General features: G+C 60.7%; 1 protein-coding gene across 3 annotated transcripts in view; it reads right to left on the reverse strand.

Moving 5' to 3' along the window:
• Positions 1-13712, reverse strand: part of RAB11FIP5 (RAB11 family interacting protein 5) — a 40460-nt gene that overhangs the window by 2266 nt on the left and 24482 nt on the right. Inside the window, exons 2-5 of one of the 3 annotated variants that reach the window (XM_043918369.1) lie at positions 12795-13231; positions 12002-12701; positions 3836-5851; positions 216-405 (exon numbers count right to left, since the gene is read on the reverse strand). In XM_043918369.1, the coding sequence (XP_043774304.1) occupies positions 216-405; positions 3836-5851; positions 12002-12701; positions 12795-13231 (3343 nt within the window). The remainder of the gene's footprint in view (positions 1-215; positions 406-3835; positions 5852-12001; positions 12702-12794; positions 13232-13712) is intronic. The other 2 variants (XM_043918370.1, XM_043918371.1) reach the window with 2 other exon arrangements.

A 13712-nucleotide genomic window follows, 5' to 3' on the forward strand; every position in this document is an offset into this window, starting at 1 on the left:
GCCCAACCCCGGCCCTCGGAGCTGCCTCTGTCCCCGACGCCAGGGACAGCCTAACTGGCTTCAAGGCTCTGGCCAAGTGGGGCCAGGGGCCAGGCCTGCTTCTTGCTCCAGCCTGCCTGGCACGCCTCCCCCGCCCCCAAACCTCGAGACGCCTGGCATCTCTTCAGAGCGCCACACGTCTGGTCTGAAACCCCAGGCACCCTGCCGGACCTCACCTTCAGCCTCTTGGCGTCCGCAGTCTGGCCAACCTGGGGGGCTGGCGCCACAGGCTGAACGCTGCCGGAGGTGACCGTCTTGAGCTTCTCCAGCCCGCTGCTCAGGGCGGTGCTCAGACTGGAGCGGGACTGCTTCCGGTCAGGGCTCCCCTCCGCGGGGGCGGTGCTGAGGGGCTTCACAGGGTGGGGACTGTGAAGACAGGCGGCAGTCGCGTTACGGGGAGCACGCGTGGCACAAGGAAGAAGGGGCCACCTCCTCTGTGGGGCCTGCAGGGCTCACCACAGGCGGCCCCTTGCCCGCACTGCTCTCCGCTTCCCACACCCGCCCCTCCCCACCCCCCTCCCTCAGACCCTTCCCTCTTCACAGAGACAGCCCAGGCGGTCCTACAGACTTCTTTGGACCTAATCCCAGTCTTAAGTCTTTAACCCCAGAACCCCCACCCACCCAACTCCCTGGCTCCTTCCTCTTCTCCATTGTAACTTTTTCCCAGGAAGGGGGATTCCCAGCATGTAGCTCTTTTAGTGCTAGAACCGGAAAGGCCAGGCAAACCTGTGGTGCCGGGTCACTGGCCTACCTCACTCTACCCGTTGCTTGCTACCAGCATTTCCACAGGCCTGAGAAACACCCCCTCGAGCTTGTCTGAGCTTGTCTTGTCTAGCCACCCGCCTCAGTCATCTCCGCCTCCTCTTCCTTGCCTCTCCAGAGCATGCGGACTGCATTCCAAGTTCCCACCTTTCGTCAACTCCTCAATCCGTGAGGACAGTGGCCCCCACTGGCCTGTCACAAGCGTCCCTGCTGAGGCCGCCGAGCCCTCGGCTCTCACTCACTGACCTCTCTGTGGCCCTCCCCTCGCACTGCTCACTTACTCTTCCTTTGGGCTGCTCCTTCTCCCTGGTTGGAAACCCAAAACCTCTGTCTGGTTTCCAGACACCTGACACCTTTGCAGTCTCAGCTGAGGGTCTGCCTCTCAGCTCTGTCCCCAACCCCTGCTCTCCATCTCCAGCCCAGACTTCAGCCCTGAGCTCTAGACCTCTGTAGACATTGCAGACTGGCTCCTTCAGGGTCCACACTCGCCTCCAGCCTGGCTGCCCTTTCCTGTGCTCCCCAGCAGAGAGTGTCAGGCACCATTAGCTTCTTATGGCTCCAATCAGAAACCTAGGAAGCCCTCTGAACGCCCTCCTTCCGCTTCAGCTTTGACAAACATCAGGCTCTGCTGCCTTCTCCTACACTATCCCCTCCCCTCCAAGCCAGCACTGGGTAAGCCTTTTTCCAGCCACACCCAAGTGCCCACCTCCAACCGCTCCCCCATCCGCTGTGGATGACGGTCTCCCCTCCCCAGCAGCTCCCTATCAAAGTGTGTGTGTGCCAAGTCACTTCAGTCTGATTCTTTGTGACCCCATGGGCTGTAGCCCACCAGGCTCCTGTGTCCACGGGATTCTCTGGGCAAGAACACTGGAGTGGGTTTCCATGGCCTTCTCCAGGGGATCTTCCCAACCCAGGGATTGAACCCTGGTCTCCTGCAGTCCTGCACTGCAGGCCGATTCTTTACCACTGAGCCACCAGGGAAGCCCCTATCGAAGTAAGAAAACACACTCTCCACCACAAACGGGCCCCAGGTGTCCTCCTGCCCCTGCTCGCCCTGTCACTCCAGCCAGAGGAAAACATGCTCTCCTTCCCCTTCAGGTTCTTACAAAAGCTGTTCCTCTGTCTGGAACACTGTCCCTCTGCCTGATGGCCTGCTAACGCCTGTTCATATTTCAAGGCTGTGCAAGTCCATTTCTTCCAGGAAACCTTCCTGATCCCCTCCATGCTTACTTGGGTGACCCTCCTCGGAGATCCCCCAGCTCCCGGTACCTGTCACAGGTACCCAAACTGCAGGCACTAGCCTCCAAATCGACTCACCTGCCTCTAGAGCATCTCAAACTTTTCACTTACTTCACAGAGGATTTGGACTATTCAGTGGGAGGAAGCAAAATGGCTTAGTCCAAGGCCCTGACTACACTGAAGGGAGGCCCACCCAACCCCAGAGAAGCCAGCTCTGGCACTCAGGACAGGGCTGCGGATTCGGTATCAACCCAGCAGGAGAGGCAGAGAGCCCAGGCGGGGGCAGACAGTAGGGAAAAGAACACATCCAGCCCATCCTGCCCATGTAGGCGTTCACATGAGGAGGAGGATGTAAAGGCAGCCCTCAGGCCAGCGAGGGGCTGTGCCAAGGGAGGGGAGGAATACAGTGGGGCAGAGAAACACCCTGAATGGGGGCTTGGAGTCCTGAGCCCTCGGTCTGCTTGTCCACTACGTCTGAGCAACCCTGCTCTCACAGACTTCATTTCCTAATCTGAGAAATGGGACAGTTTTACTTGGCCCATCCACATCATGATGTAAGGAACATGCCAAGTACAGACATGATGCCAACTCTGAAGAGAATAAAACTTCCAGAAAGTGGTGAGTATAATTAGAAGTGGTACTGGAATGTGGCAGCGCCAGCTGAGGATGCTGTCATCAGAGCAAGGAAGCTGTAATCACCTCCTCTCTCCCACCTCTGGGACCAGCATCACCACCTCTCACCGGAACACAGTCGGGAGCAGCCCAGACTCCTTCCCACCCACCCCTCAGAAGTCGGCACTGGCCCTCTGGGGCCTACCCTCCCTGGCTCACTTCTGTCTTCGGTCTGGATTGGGAACTCCTGGGGAATACAGCAGGAGTAGTGTCTCTCATCTCTGTTCAGTGGTGGACACTCAGTGAATGTGGATGACCAAAGGTATGAGCTGGTGGGCTGGGGGCCTCCCAGAGGCCAGTGCTAGAGCCTGTGCCCCTGCTACCCACCCCTACCTCTTCACTCTGCTCTCCCAGAGTCCTAGACTCCCTCTGAACTTTGCTGCACCATTCCCCACAGTGACCTATCTCTGCAGGACTCAGCTCTGGTCACCCCTCTGCAGGCACCAGGTGAGGTCCCGACCTCCTAAGTCTCCCAGACAGACCAGTGCCACAGTGACCACAGCCTCACAGGCATCCCCTGCCTCTCAGCCCAGTCCTAAGCACACTGGGACCACCCCGTGACAGGCACAAATGCAAACCAATGAGGCACCTGGGGAGTCAGAAAAAAGCAAACCTTTTTTCTGGGGGTCATACACAGGGAGCATCTTAGATTTTCTTTTGTCCTCTAAACGTATTTTGGCTCTCCTGTCTGACCCCAGTACCAGCCCCTCCCCTCTAGTCTGCCTTCACAACCTACTCCCCCAGGCCTGCCTTGGAGGACACAGCCCCCATCTGACAAGCTGAACTGCCCCAGCTTCCCTTGGGCTGAGAACCTAAGCTCTCATCTCAGCTCCCCTGCTGGCCCGTATCATTCTCCCCATTCCATGCCTCCCCTCTTCACCTTATCGTCATCATCCCCCAACTCCTGACCTATGGGGGGCACCTGCTGGCCCAAGGTGCCAAGAGGAAGCAGCCTCCGAGCCAGCACCATGGAAGGCTCGTGTCTCCAGAGCTCTGGGGTGAAGGAATCCCTCACCTAGCCCCGAAGGGGCTAGGAATGTGAACACCTCAGTCCTTGGGCCGCTCTGCCCTACCCGACCCCTACCCCTTCCCTCCTGGGGAGTGTTTTCCGGTGGCTGCTCACCTGGCACTGGGCTGTGTCTCCTCAGCTGGTCGTGTCTCCTCAGCTGGTCGTGTCTCCAAGGGCAGAAGCGCAAGCGGGGAGGCTGGGGTGCCTGCAGCGTGGCCCTCCCCAGGTGGGGTGGGGGAGCTCCCAGTGGGGGAGGCTGGCTCCCCAGGGGGTAGGGAAGCGGTCACGGTCCAGGCTCCAGGCAGGGGAGAACACGGAGGGCTGGGGCCCCCGTGGCGGTGGCTGGCCCCGGGCGGGAGAGGGGGTGGTGGCAAGGCAGGTTCTGGGGGGGTGGGCAGCTCTTCTGGACCAGAGCAGATGGAAGATTCCCTGGACCCTGGAGGGGATGTGGATGGGAGGCTGGGGGGACCCTGGCTCCCCTGAGACGTGAAGGGGTTCAAGGCATCCTCCTCTGAGAGCCGTAAGTCAGCCTGTCGGCGGCTGCCTGACGGGAGCCCAGGCCCCTCTCCTCCTGGATCCTGGCTCTGGGCCTCAGGGTCTTCTCTCTTTGGAGTCCCCCACATCTGCTGACTCTGAAGAGCCAAGCTCTCTGAGTAATGGGGTTTGGGAGCAGGGCCCTGAGGGCAGCTGGGGGGCACAGAGAGGCAGGGCCCGGACACCACGGGAGGGCTGGCATCCTCTGCTAGATCTTCTGGGCCTGGCCCACCCTGCGCGGCTCCAGAGGAATGGCTGTCAGACTCCAGCTCGGGCTTCTGGGCCTCCTCCCCCTGCTCGGCCGCCTGGGGACCAGTGATGGGTGCACTTGGGACGACATCTTCTTCTCCCGTCTCTGACCCCCTGCGACTCAGCCCCCCTACCGCCTCCTCCTCCTCCTCCTCCACCGCCTCTGCCTTCTTCTCTTCCTCCGCTGCCGCCGCCTCCTTCTCCTGGGAATCTGAGGGGGTGAAGAGACGCGGTGGCTTGGGAGGTGGTGTCTGGGGCTGCAGCCCCTGGTCTAACTCCCACTTGGGCTTGAGCTCTGAGTCTGGCTCCAGCGGGGGCAGCCCCCCGCTCCTCTGGGGGCTCACAGGTTCTGGTGACCGTGGCTGCATCTGGGGAGGAGGAGGCAGCTCATCAGACGACCCTCCCTGCAGGACCGGTGAGGTAGTCTCCGCCGCAGGAGAAACGGTGACCACATCCCACGGCCAGGAATCGTCCACTGTATCGAGCTCGTGGGAGAGCTGGCTTCCACCTTGGCAGGTCTCCTTGTCCTGGTGGGCCTCAGGGGCACCGTCTGGGCCAGGCAGCCTCTCCCACACACTGATCACTTCTGGGGAGCTAAAGAGAGATGTCGCACTGTCTGCCGGACTCTGCCCTGCTTCCCCTCCTGGGGCCGGCAACTCCCTGTCTGCTCCAGAGGCTGAGGCTCCTGGGTGCAGCTGGGCTGACGCGGGGGGCAGACAGGCCCCTTCTGACCCAAGGGGCCCTGGGTCAGCCACACTCGTGCTTGGACAGTCCAGTCCCAAGTCCAGAGGAACTCTGGGCTCCGGCCACATGCTGCTCCCACCTCTTTCTCCTCCCCCAGGGCCCCCCTGGGGCTCAGCTGCCTTCATTGTCATGGCCCCGGGGCCTGGGTCTTGCAGCCCAATCGCCTCCAGCCCCGCTCCTGGTGGGGCCAGGATCTCACTCCTGGACTCTGGACGCAGCCTGCTGGCAGCAAAGATGTTGAAGGTGTCGTCCCACTCAGGCGGGGCTTTCCCAGGGGAGGCCAGGGGGGTGGGGTTGGCCCTCGAGGCACTGGGGAGAGAGGGAGCAGGTGAAGGAGAGTTTAGTGCTATGTCGGCTATGAGTTCCTCGAAGAAAGGGTTGGTCTGCAGGGAGGTGAGGAACGGGTTGGTGAGACCCGAGAGTCCAGACGGGGCGGTCTCGGGGGCGGCGGCAGCGGCAGCAGCGGCAGCGGCGGGGGAGGCGACTGCACAAAGGTTAGTGCTTAGCAGGGGGGCAGTGGGGGGGGCCGGAGCACAGGGGGAGCAGGGGTGGTGGTGAGGAAGAGCAGCCAGGTCAGATTCTACCTGAGGAGACACGTCCAGGCTGTGGAGGGAGACAAAACCGTGAGCCTCCTGGTTAATGCCAAGACTGAAGAGGCCCCTGCTGAGCCCCACTGCCTGCCCCCCACCTGCCTGGGGACGAGGGGCCACAGCGCTACGCGGGCTGGGCTCGGGGATGCGGGCCCAGGGACAGACGGAAGCCCCCGGCACGTACATGATGAGGCAGCCCCCCAGGATGAAGATGCTGGACAGAGCTCCTCTGATCCTCAGAGCAACCCCGAGGAGCGGTACTCCCATTTTACAGGTGGGATCCCAGTTACGAGCCCACGCTGACAGCTACTCAATGCCAGACTGCCATCTGAAGAACCAACTAGAGAGCACTTTACATCTCTTTATGGGACTGAGAAAAGAAAACACTGGCTGGTTGGGACAGGATAGACAGACCAGAGAAAACCCAGGCACAGGTACGTGGCTGGATGAAGTGGGGACTAACAGCACCCAGCTGGTGCCTGACCTTCTGCCCATGAAACAGCCTGGGTCCTCCTGAGCCCTGGTGGAAATGGAAGGTGACAATGGGGCTGTTATCAGACGCGACACGGTACCAACCAGACAGAACCTTCTGCTGTGGCCTTCTCACTTCTGGGAGGGGTACCATAACCAGCCAAAAAGGATGAGACACTGCTGAGGATGTCTGCTGCCAGGCATCCACCTGGCCCGGCACTCGGCAGGCAGCCTCTCACCAAGGACACTGGCGGGCCAGACTTGGAAGTGACCCCACAGGGGAGACCAAGGCTGGGAGGTGGCAGCAACAGCAACCACAGATGTCACCAGGGGCCTCCTGGGGTCCCCCACACAGACCCCTGGCTCCCCTGGGAAATCCACTTCCTGATGATACACTTACATTAACCAGGACACTTGCTGGCCTTCAGGTGCCCACTCCGGGGTCTCCTTGGGGGGAGCACTTATGCCTTATCTACAGCACGCAACTGACTTGAGGGGAATGGGAAGGGACAGACTCTAAAATGAGAGCTCTTGGCTTCTCCAGGACACAGACAGAAGGCCAGAATGACAGCACAGGGAAAGGGGGGCCTGACACCCCCATTTTCAGCAGTCTGACAATGCCTTGCAGCTCAGCCCACCTGTCAGACCCAGACCTCAGTGGCCTTGCCTGCTATTTTGAGCGCCATCTTCCATCCCCCCAAGCCCTAAGACGCCCATTCCACGATCCCTGCCAGCCCAGATGGAAACATCCTGAAGAACTCCTATATATCTGTCTTCTCCATTCAAGCAGCTCCTTCCCACGGGGAAATTCTGGGGGCGAACTCTGAGGTCGCAGAGGCCAGGCTTCAACAGTCAGGCCATGAGGAAGGAGGGAGGGGGTAGGAGAGGCACCTACAGAAAGAGGCCCAGAAGTCTGGAGCCAGGACTCTTCCGGGGAGCCAGGGCCCAGTCGGAGGCAGTCCCGTGGAGCTGGGCAGAGGCCGGGCCAGCTCATCTGCAGACACAGGGGCAGGTGATGAGAAGGAGGCCAGTTCAGCCAGCAGCACAGGAGGGCCTCCCAGACAGGCTGGAGTCTATCAGCCAAGTCTCAAAGGCAGGACACAGTCAGACCCCAAGCCCTGGGCTTCTCTTAAGAATCCAGCTTCCAGAGACTCTCCTGAGCCTGTTTTTGCCTTGTAATAACTCCCAGCAGGCGGGGAGGAAAGGGTTGGGGGTGGCGTAAAAAGTCCTGTCTTCTCCCACCCCAACTGGGCTTTCCAGAACAGCTCTGCCTCTACGGTCAAGACATGGTAAAGACACTGAAAGAGGGAGGATCCTGGGCCCAGAGTTCCCCTCTCCCTTCCTCCAGAAATGTCTACCTTAGGGGCCAAGAGAGCAAAGCACCACCACCACGTGGTCAAGACCCTGCCCTCAGTCCACCCCCACCATCGAAGCACCAACCCTGCTGCGGGACTCGGCCCCCAGGCACAGGGCTGAGGGAAGCTGAGCCATCTCTTACCAGTGCCCTTGATGACAAGTGGACAGAGGGGTCTGACGGAAGCAGCTCCATCAAACATTAAACGCCCCAAGTGTCGCTCCACACCCCTCGGCCCTGGACTGGCCGCACTAACCCGTGCAGTCTTGCAGCAATCTGGCGGACTGTCAGAACCACAGGGCAGGAGAGGGCAGGGGAGGAGCTGGGAGCCCCAGGCTCGGCTGGAAACCCTCCCTCCACTGGCTCCCCAGAGGGGCACACGAGCCCGTTGGTATGGAACCCGCAAACGGCTCTCCCTAGAGGAAGGAGCTCCAGGTACAACGCCGAGCTAGCAGCCTCCCCAGAGTCAGCACTTCACCAGTTCATCCCTCTCACCCAGTCACACGTCCTCCCTGCCCCCATGCCTCCCCTGCTCCACACCAGGTGCACATTCTGAAAGCTCTCACTCTAAAAAGTCCCCTCCCCGGAATTCCTTTGCGGTCCAGTGGTTAGGACTCCATGCTTTTGCTACGGAGGGCCCAGGTTCAACGTCTAGTCAGGGAACTAAGATCCCCCAATTTGTGCAGCCTGGCCAAAAACAAAAACAACGCCCCTCCCTACCACTGCACCTGACACAGATCAGACACGTTGCCGTGTGGGGCTGTGGTTGCAGGGTATGCTCTGGGGACAGGGCCCACCGTGCCAGCCCCGCACACTGCTGCCCTGCTCCTCCCGCCCCCACCAAGCACCGAGGCGTCAACATATCCTGACTCATCCTCTCCAGGACCAAAAGCTGGGGAAAGAAATCAGATGTCCAAGGGTCCCTGCCCCTCCAGCCTGAGAGAATAAAACTTCAGGGCCTTAGTGCTGCCTCAGGAACCTTACAGCAACTGGATGAGCCCGCCACTTAACACAGCAGTCGTCTGCTCACCCTGACGGCCCCCCTTCTGACACAGCCGCCGCTGGGTGACTCCCTACAGCGTGAGGAGGACGCCTCTGCAACTGGGGCCAGGCTGCACCGGTGGACAGCTCTCCCTCAGACTGAGACAAGCCGTGTGTCCTTGTTATTTCCATGCACTGGTCCCAGGGGGCATGGAGATCCACAAAGGCTCTCCCCCAGACACTCCCAGAAAAGGCCAAAGCCAGCCTTTCAGGCATTCCCATCCCAGCCAACATGCCTTCAGCCAGAGCCCCCAGGACCCATCTCCTGGCATCTGTCTAACAGGTACCCTGATGTCCAGGAGACGTGACAAGACACCCTCTCCCTTCATCTGGGCAGTGAGGTGACCTGGTGTGGGGGGGTGGTGCGGGGGGGGCCTGTATGCTGCAAGCAGGGAGACCGTAAGAGTTATCTTCCGAACCAGAATATTTTTAACACAGTAAAGGGGCAATGCCAGGAAAACAGGCACAAACAGGACTTAGGGCCACACTGCCTCTAGGTCACTGGCACACACCACAGTCACGCGTTTACGCCACTGAGAATGCCCGAGACCCCAGGTTCTCTCAGCAGCCAGCTCACACTCCAGGTTCATTGAGACCTCGCTGTTCACACCTGGTGAGGGGCTGGGGGTGATGCAGAGACTGCTAAAGACCACCACAATGCATATGCCTCTAGGCTGGACCATGAGTACCCTCAATTTAAAAATGTTTTTATATAACACCTGATCTGCCACTGTGCACAAAGATCCATGGTTAGTGTAGGGAGGGGCGGGGAGCCTGAGGTGCCCGAAGAGGTCACCCTAAGAGGATCAGGGACAGAGAACGGGACAGACACAGAAACCACTTGTTTTGGCACTGGTGGGTTTTACACACACACACACGGTCATGACGGTCCTAAACACACACTAAAGTAGCCTGTGCTGCAGCCCAGGGTGAATGGCCCACAGCAGGGCTGGTGAGCAGGGCCTAGTCCAGTGGCCCAGATCTCAACCACCCACTCCCCCCGACACACACACGCGCACACACACATGCGGGTGGGGGCTGTGTGACAGTCACGGGACCTGGCAGACGAGGGGCAGGGCAGGGGGGCGGGAGGACCACCTTCCTGGCCTCTCATGCTCTGGCTCCTTCTCCAACAGCTTCTCTCTGGACACCCAGCACAGCGCACCCTGCCTCCGGCCTCTCCGGGGGCTGTGCCGAGTGGGAGCACCAGAGGGCGCCGCTGCCCTGCCTGGAGAGGAACACCCCGCACTCCTCAATGGTCGCCCGGGGCAGAGGCACCCCAACCTCTGGGTCTGCAGACAGGCTCTCCTGGGGGTCTCGCGGCCACACTCAGTCACTCCAGTTCTAGGTGTCCAACTTATGGCTTCCTGCCACCAGTTCTTCCTGCTCACCTCTTATTCTCTCCTCAATAGCCCCAAGCCCTCTGAGCAGACACCAAAGGTGGTTTCTCCCAGGCCAGCCCCCCTCCTCCGAGGCACACTGGGCCAGGGACACTGACAAGGCTCAAAGTCCAGGTCACGCCCGTCCCACCCAGCCTGCAGCCACCGTCAGCACTCGGGCCCCAGAGCGGGCAGGAAGCCCCATCCGCCCTCCAGCCTGCAGAGGATGAGCTTGGAATTCAAGCCCAGGAGAACAAAAACCTCGGCTTCCTTATGTTCATCAGTCATCCAACTTCTCTTGCCTCTGAAAGGCCATCAGAAGACACGGAGAAACTGAAGGAAAACAGTAAGCAGCAGCAAGGACCACCCCACATCACTCAGTCACGGCTTGCAGAGCACTGAGCCCAATGCCCGGCACTTGCCTAAAAACTGCCTTACAGACAAATGTCCCCTCATCCATCCTGCCCTAGAAAAGGCCCAGAGACATCCCGTGGACAGCAGCACTGGCCCGTGGTCTGTGCCCCTCCCTCCACCATACCACCTACAATCTCTTAGTGATCACAGGGCCACTGGCTCAGCCTGGGCATCTGAGAAAGGCCCACCCGCTCCTTCCCCTAGGCAGCAGGCAGCCAGCAGTTCCCCGGGCTCCGGTGAGTAGGGCTGCTCCTAAGTAGGGGAAACATCACCCAGAGACTGATGCCCCCACATACTCATCTCTGAGGCTATACAGAGAGCTGTGAGACAGTCAGAGCTCGAAGCTAAAAGGCCCTGCATCTCTCTCCCTGCTCCCCTGAGCAGACTCAGCATCTCACAGCGCAAGAGAAGAACCGGGACTTCAGGAGTCCACGCCTCCCTGCTGGGGAAGAGGCTGAGGGTCCTCCCTCCACCCTTTTTAGCCCTTTACCACTGTGCCCAATCCTCCCCCTCCACCTCTGGCCCACATACCCACTGACAGGGACGGGCGGGCTTGCTGAGAGAACAGTAACAGCCGCCCTGCCACACTGGGTGAGGCTGTCGCAGAGGCACCTGTCCAGGGCTGACCCCCAGCCCTTGGGAGGGCGGGACACCTGCTCCCGGTCGAAGCCCAGAGCCCCTCCCTGAGCCCCGATGGACAACGGGGCAACCTCCACCGGCTCCAACTTAGGAGGAAGCCAAAGGACTAAGGTGGGGGCTAGGGGCTCTGTCCCAGGCCTAGGCTGAAGGACTGCATTCTTCTCCTGGGTGGGACTCAGCATATTCAAAATAGAGCAGCTACCAGCAGCACGTGCCCTACCCCAAGACCAAGAGACACCAGAGGGGGCCAGGGCCCCAAGAGTTTCCAAAGACACGGAACAGGTCACAGGTTTCAGGGGAGCTGCCCACAGCCTCTGGCCAAGCCCTGGGAGCAACCAGGGGTGAGTATATGGGGGAGGACTGGGCACATCCATTACTCAACTTCCATCCCTCAGAGAGAAGAGAGCAGAGAGCCAGCTGGGACAGCTGGTGGGAAGTCACCTAGCTTCAGACAGGGTGGGGAAGCCTCAAGTGAGTCCTCAGTCCCTGCCTCTCTACCTGGCAAAGCTTCATGACCTTGAGGCCAGCAGGCAAGAGGTAGAGGTTGGGAAGCAAACAATTCCTACAAATGGCCTTCCCTGCTTCTGTCCTCTTCCTCCCCCTCCTCAGGGGATAGATGTGCCAACTCAGGAAGTGAGAGGCCGGCGGGGCCCCCAGAGCGCCATGCCCTTCAACTCACCTGTGTCCATGTGCAGACAACAAGCCTTGGCTTAGGGAGACAGGGTTCCCCTGCTTAACCATGCAAAGCCAGAGCCCAGCAGCCTGCCCCCGGGCCCCATCTGTGCCATCCTCCCTGCCCCGGGGTTCAGTGCAGACACCCCAGCATCTTTCCCAGGGACCAAAGCTGGTCTTGCCAAGGACATACCTGGGTTTCTGGGATGGTTCCTTGGTTTCTCTCAAGCCAAACCAGCTACTTTTGGCCTTTTCCTCCCCACTGGATGAGTGGTGGGGGGAGGCTCCCAGAGTGGGGCCCCCCTTCTCCCCCAGAGAGCCTCGGCGCCCCATCTCACTCCGACTCAGCCCCTGGTGGTGATGGTGGAAAAGGCCCATCCGGGGCTTCCGCTCCTCCTTCCGAGCTCCCTCCTTCTCCACCGCAGCCTCAGAGGAGGCCACCATGGGGGTGGCGACCTGCACCGGCCTCCCCTCTGAGGGCCGGGCCCCCTCCTCCTCTCCAGAGCGGTGGGCCCCCACGGCCAACACTCTGGCCTGTGAGCTCAGCTCCTCCTGTCCAGGCGCTGCCTCAGAGCTGCTGGGGCGGCGACTGCCTCGGGCCCAGGAGTCGTCCGCAGACCGTGGCCCCTCCTCGGAGGGCCGGGAAGAGCCAGCGTGCAGGGAGCTGGAGGTTGGAAACGGGCCCGAGATGGAACTGCGGTGCCGTGGGGGCGCCGGGGGCTCCTCGTTGTATATGTGGCTCCCGTTGACACAGAGAGAGGAGCGCGAGGCCCCATCAAGATGGCCCTGAAGGTCAAGAAGAGCCCGGGGAGGCGCCGCCCGCATCTGGCTGGCCTCGTCACTGTAGGTCCGTTTGTGGGTGAGCAACTTGGGGGACTGTGCAGAGTCCCGGCCTGGAAAGGAAGCACATGTGGAGTGAGACACCTGCTCCCCCCGGCCTCCCCTACAGCCGAGGGGCCAGCCCGCCCCCCGCTCCCCTCGCTCACCCCCTTCTGAGGACAGCCAGCTGCTGCGGCTGGGCGAGCGGGTGAGCAGCTCGGCGCCGGGGCCCTGGTAGGCCAGGCTCCCGCTGGCCGAGGACAGAGTGCTGTCTGAGCCCAGCGAGGTGTTGGACTGGGTCAGCGAGGACTTGCGCAACTTGCTGCGGAGGAAGAAGCCTTTGGCTTTGCCCATCTTGCCCAGGCTGCCCAGCTCGGGGTCCTCCAGGGCGCTGCTGGGGAGGATGGCAGAGGCGGACTCCAGGTCATACTTCTTCTTGCCTTTCATCTTGTCCTTGATCTTACTGAAGGGGGACCGCGGCTTGTCCTTCACAGACAGGTCGAACATGCTGGCGCTGAGGTTGTTGCGCGTGAACTGGATGGTCACCTGGATCTCCCCGCGCTCCTTCTCCTTCTTGCCCGCCTTCGAGTGCAGCTTGTACCACCTGTGAGAAAGAAGGGGGTGTCGGGGCTCCACTCAAAGGGACCTCCCAGAGCCCCTCCCTGCCCTGAGGGTCATGACAGCCACCCCCACAGGCTCCCACAGGCCTGGGAGGAACCCTTACAACTCCAGGCCCCAGGTACAGACACAACTACCCGCATTTTCCCCTGTCTACATCATCTCCTCTGACTGGTCACAGCCTAAGCTCTGCTCTGAGCCACGAGTGAGTCCTGGAAAGAACAGCTCTCCCGAAGCCCAGGGCCAGGAAGGCTAGTGCATAAACACACACACACACACCTCTCACTCCCTCACTGACTCACCCAAAGCCCTGCCAGGTACACCTCTGCAGGATGGAGAAGCAGACAAGACGGCATAAAGAGGCCTTAAGCAAGAGGCCCAGAGAAGGAAAGAGCACTCACTCATCTGGAGGCACCGACCATGCCTTACAAAGGGATGCGGAGGGCGGTGGTTCTCATCTCCCCTCC

This window comes from Cervus elaphus, chromosome 11 (genome assembly GCF_910594005.1).
Source record: "Cervus elaphus chromosome 11, mCerEla1.1, whole genome shotgun sequence".
NCBI classification, from domain to species: domain Eukaryota; kingdom Metazoa; phylum Chordata; class Mammalia; order Artiodactyla; family Cervidae; genus Cervus; species Cervus elaphus.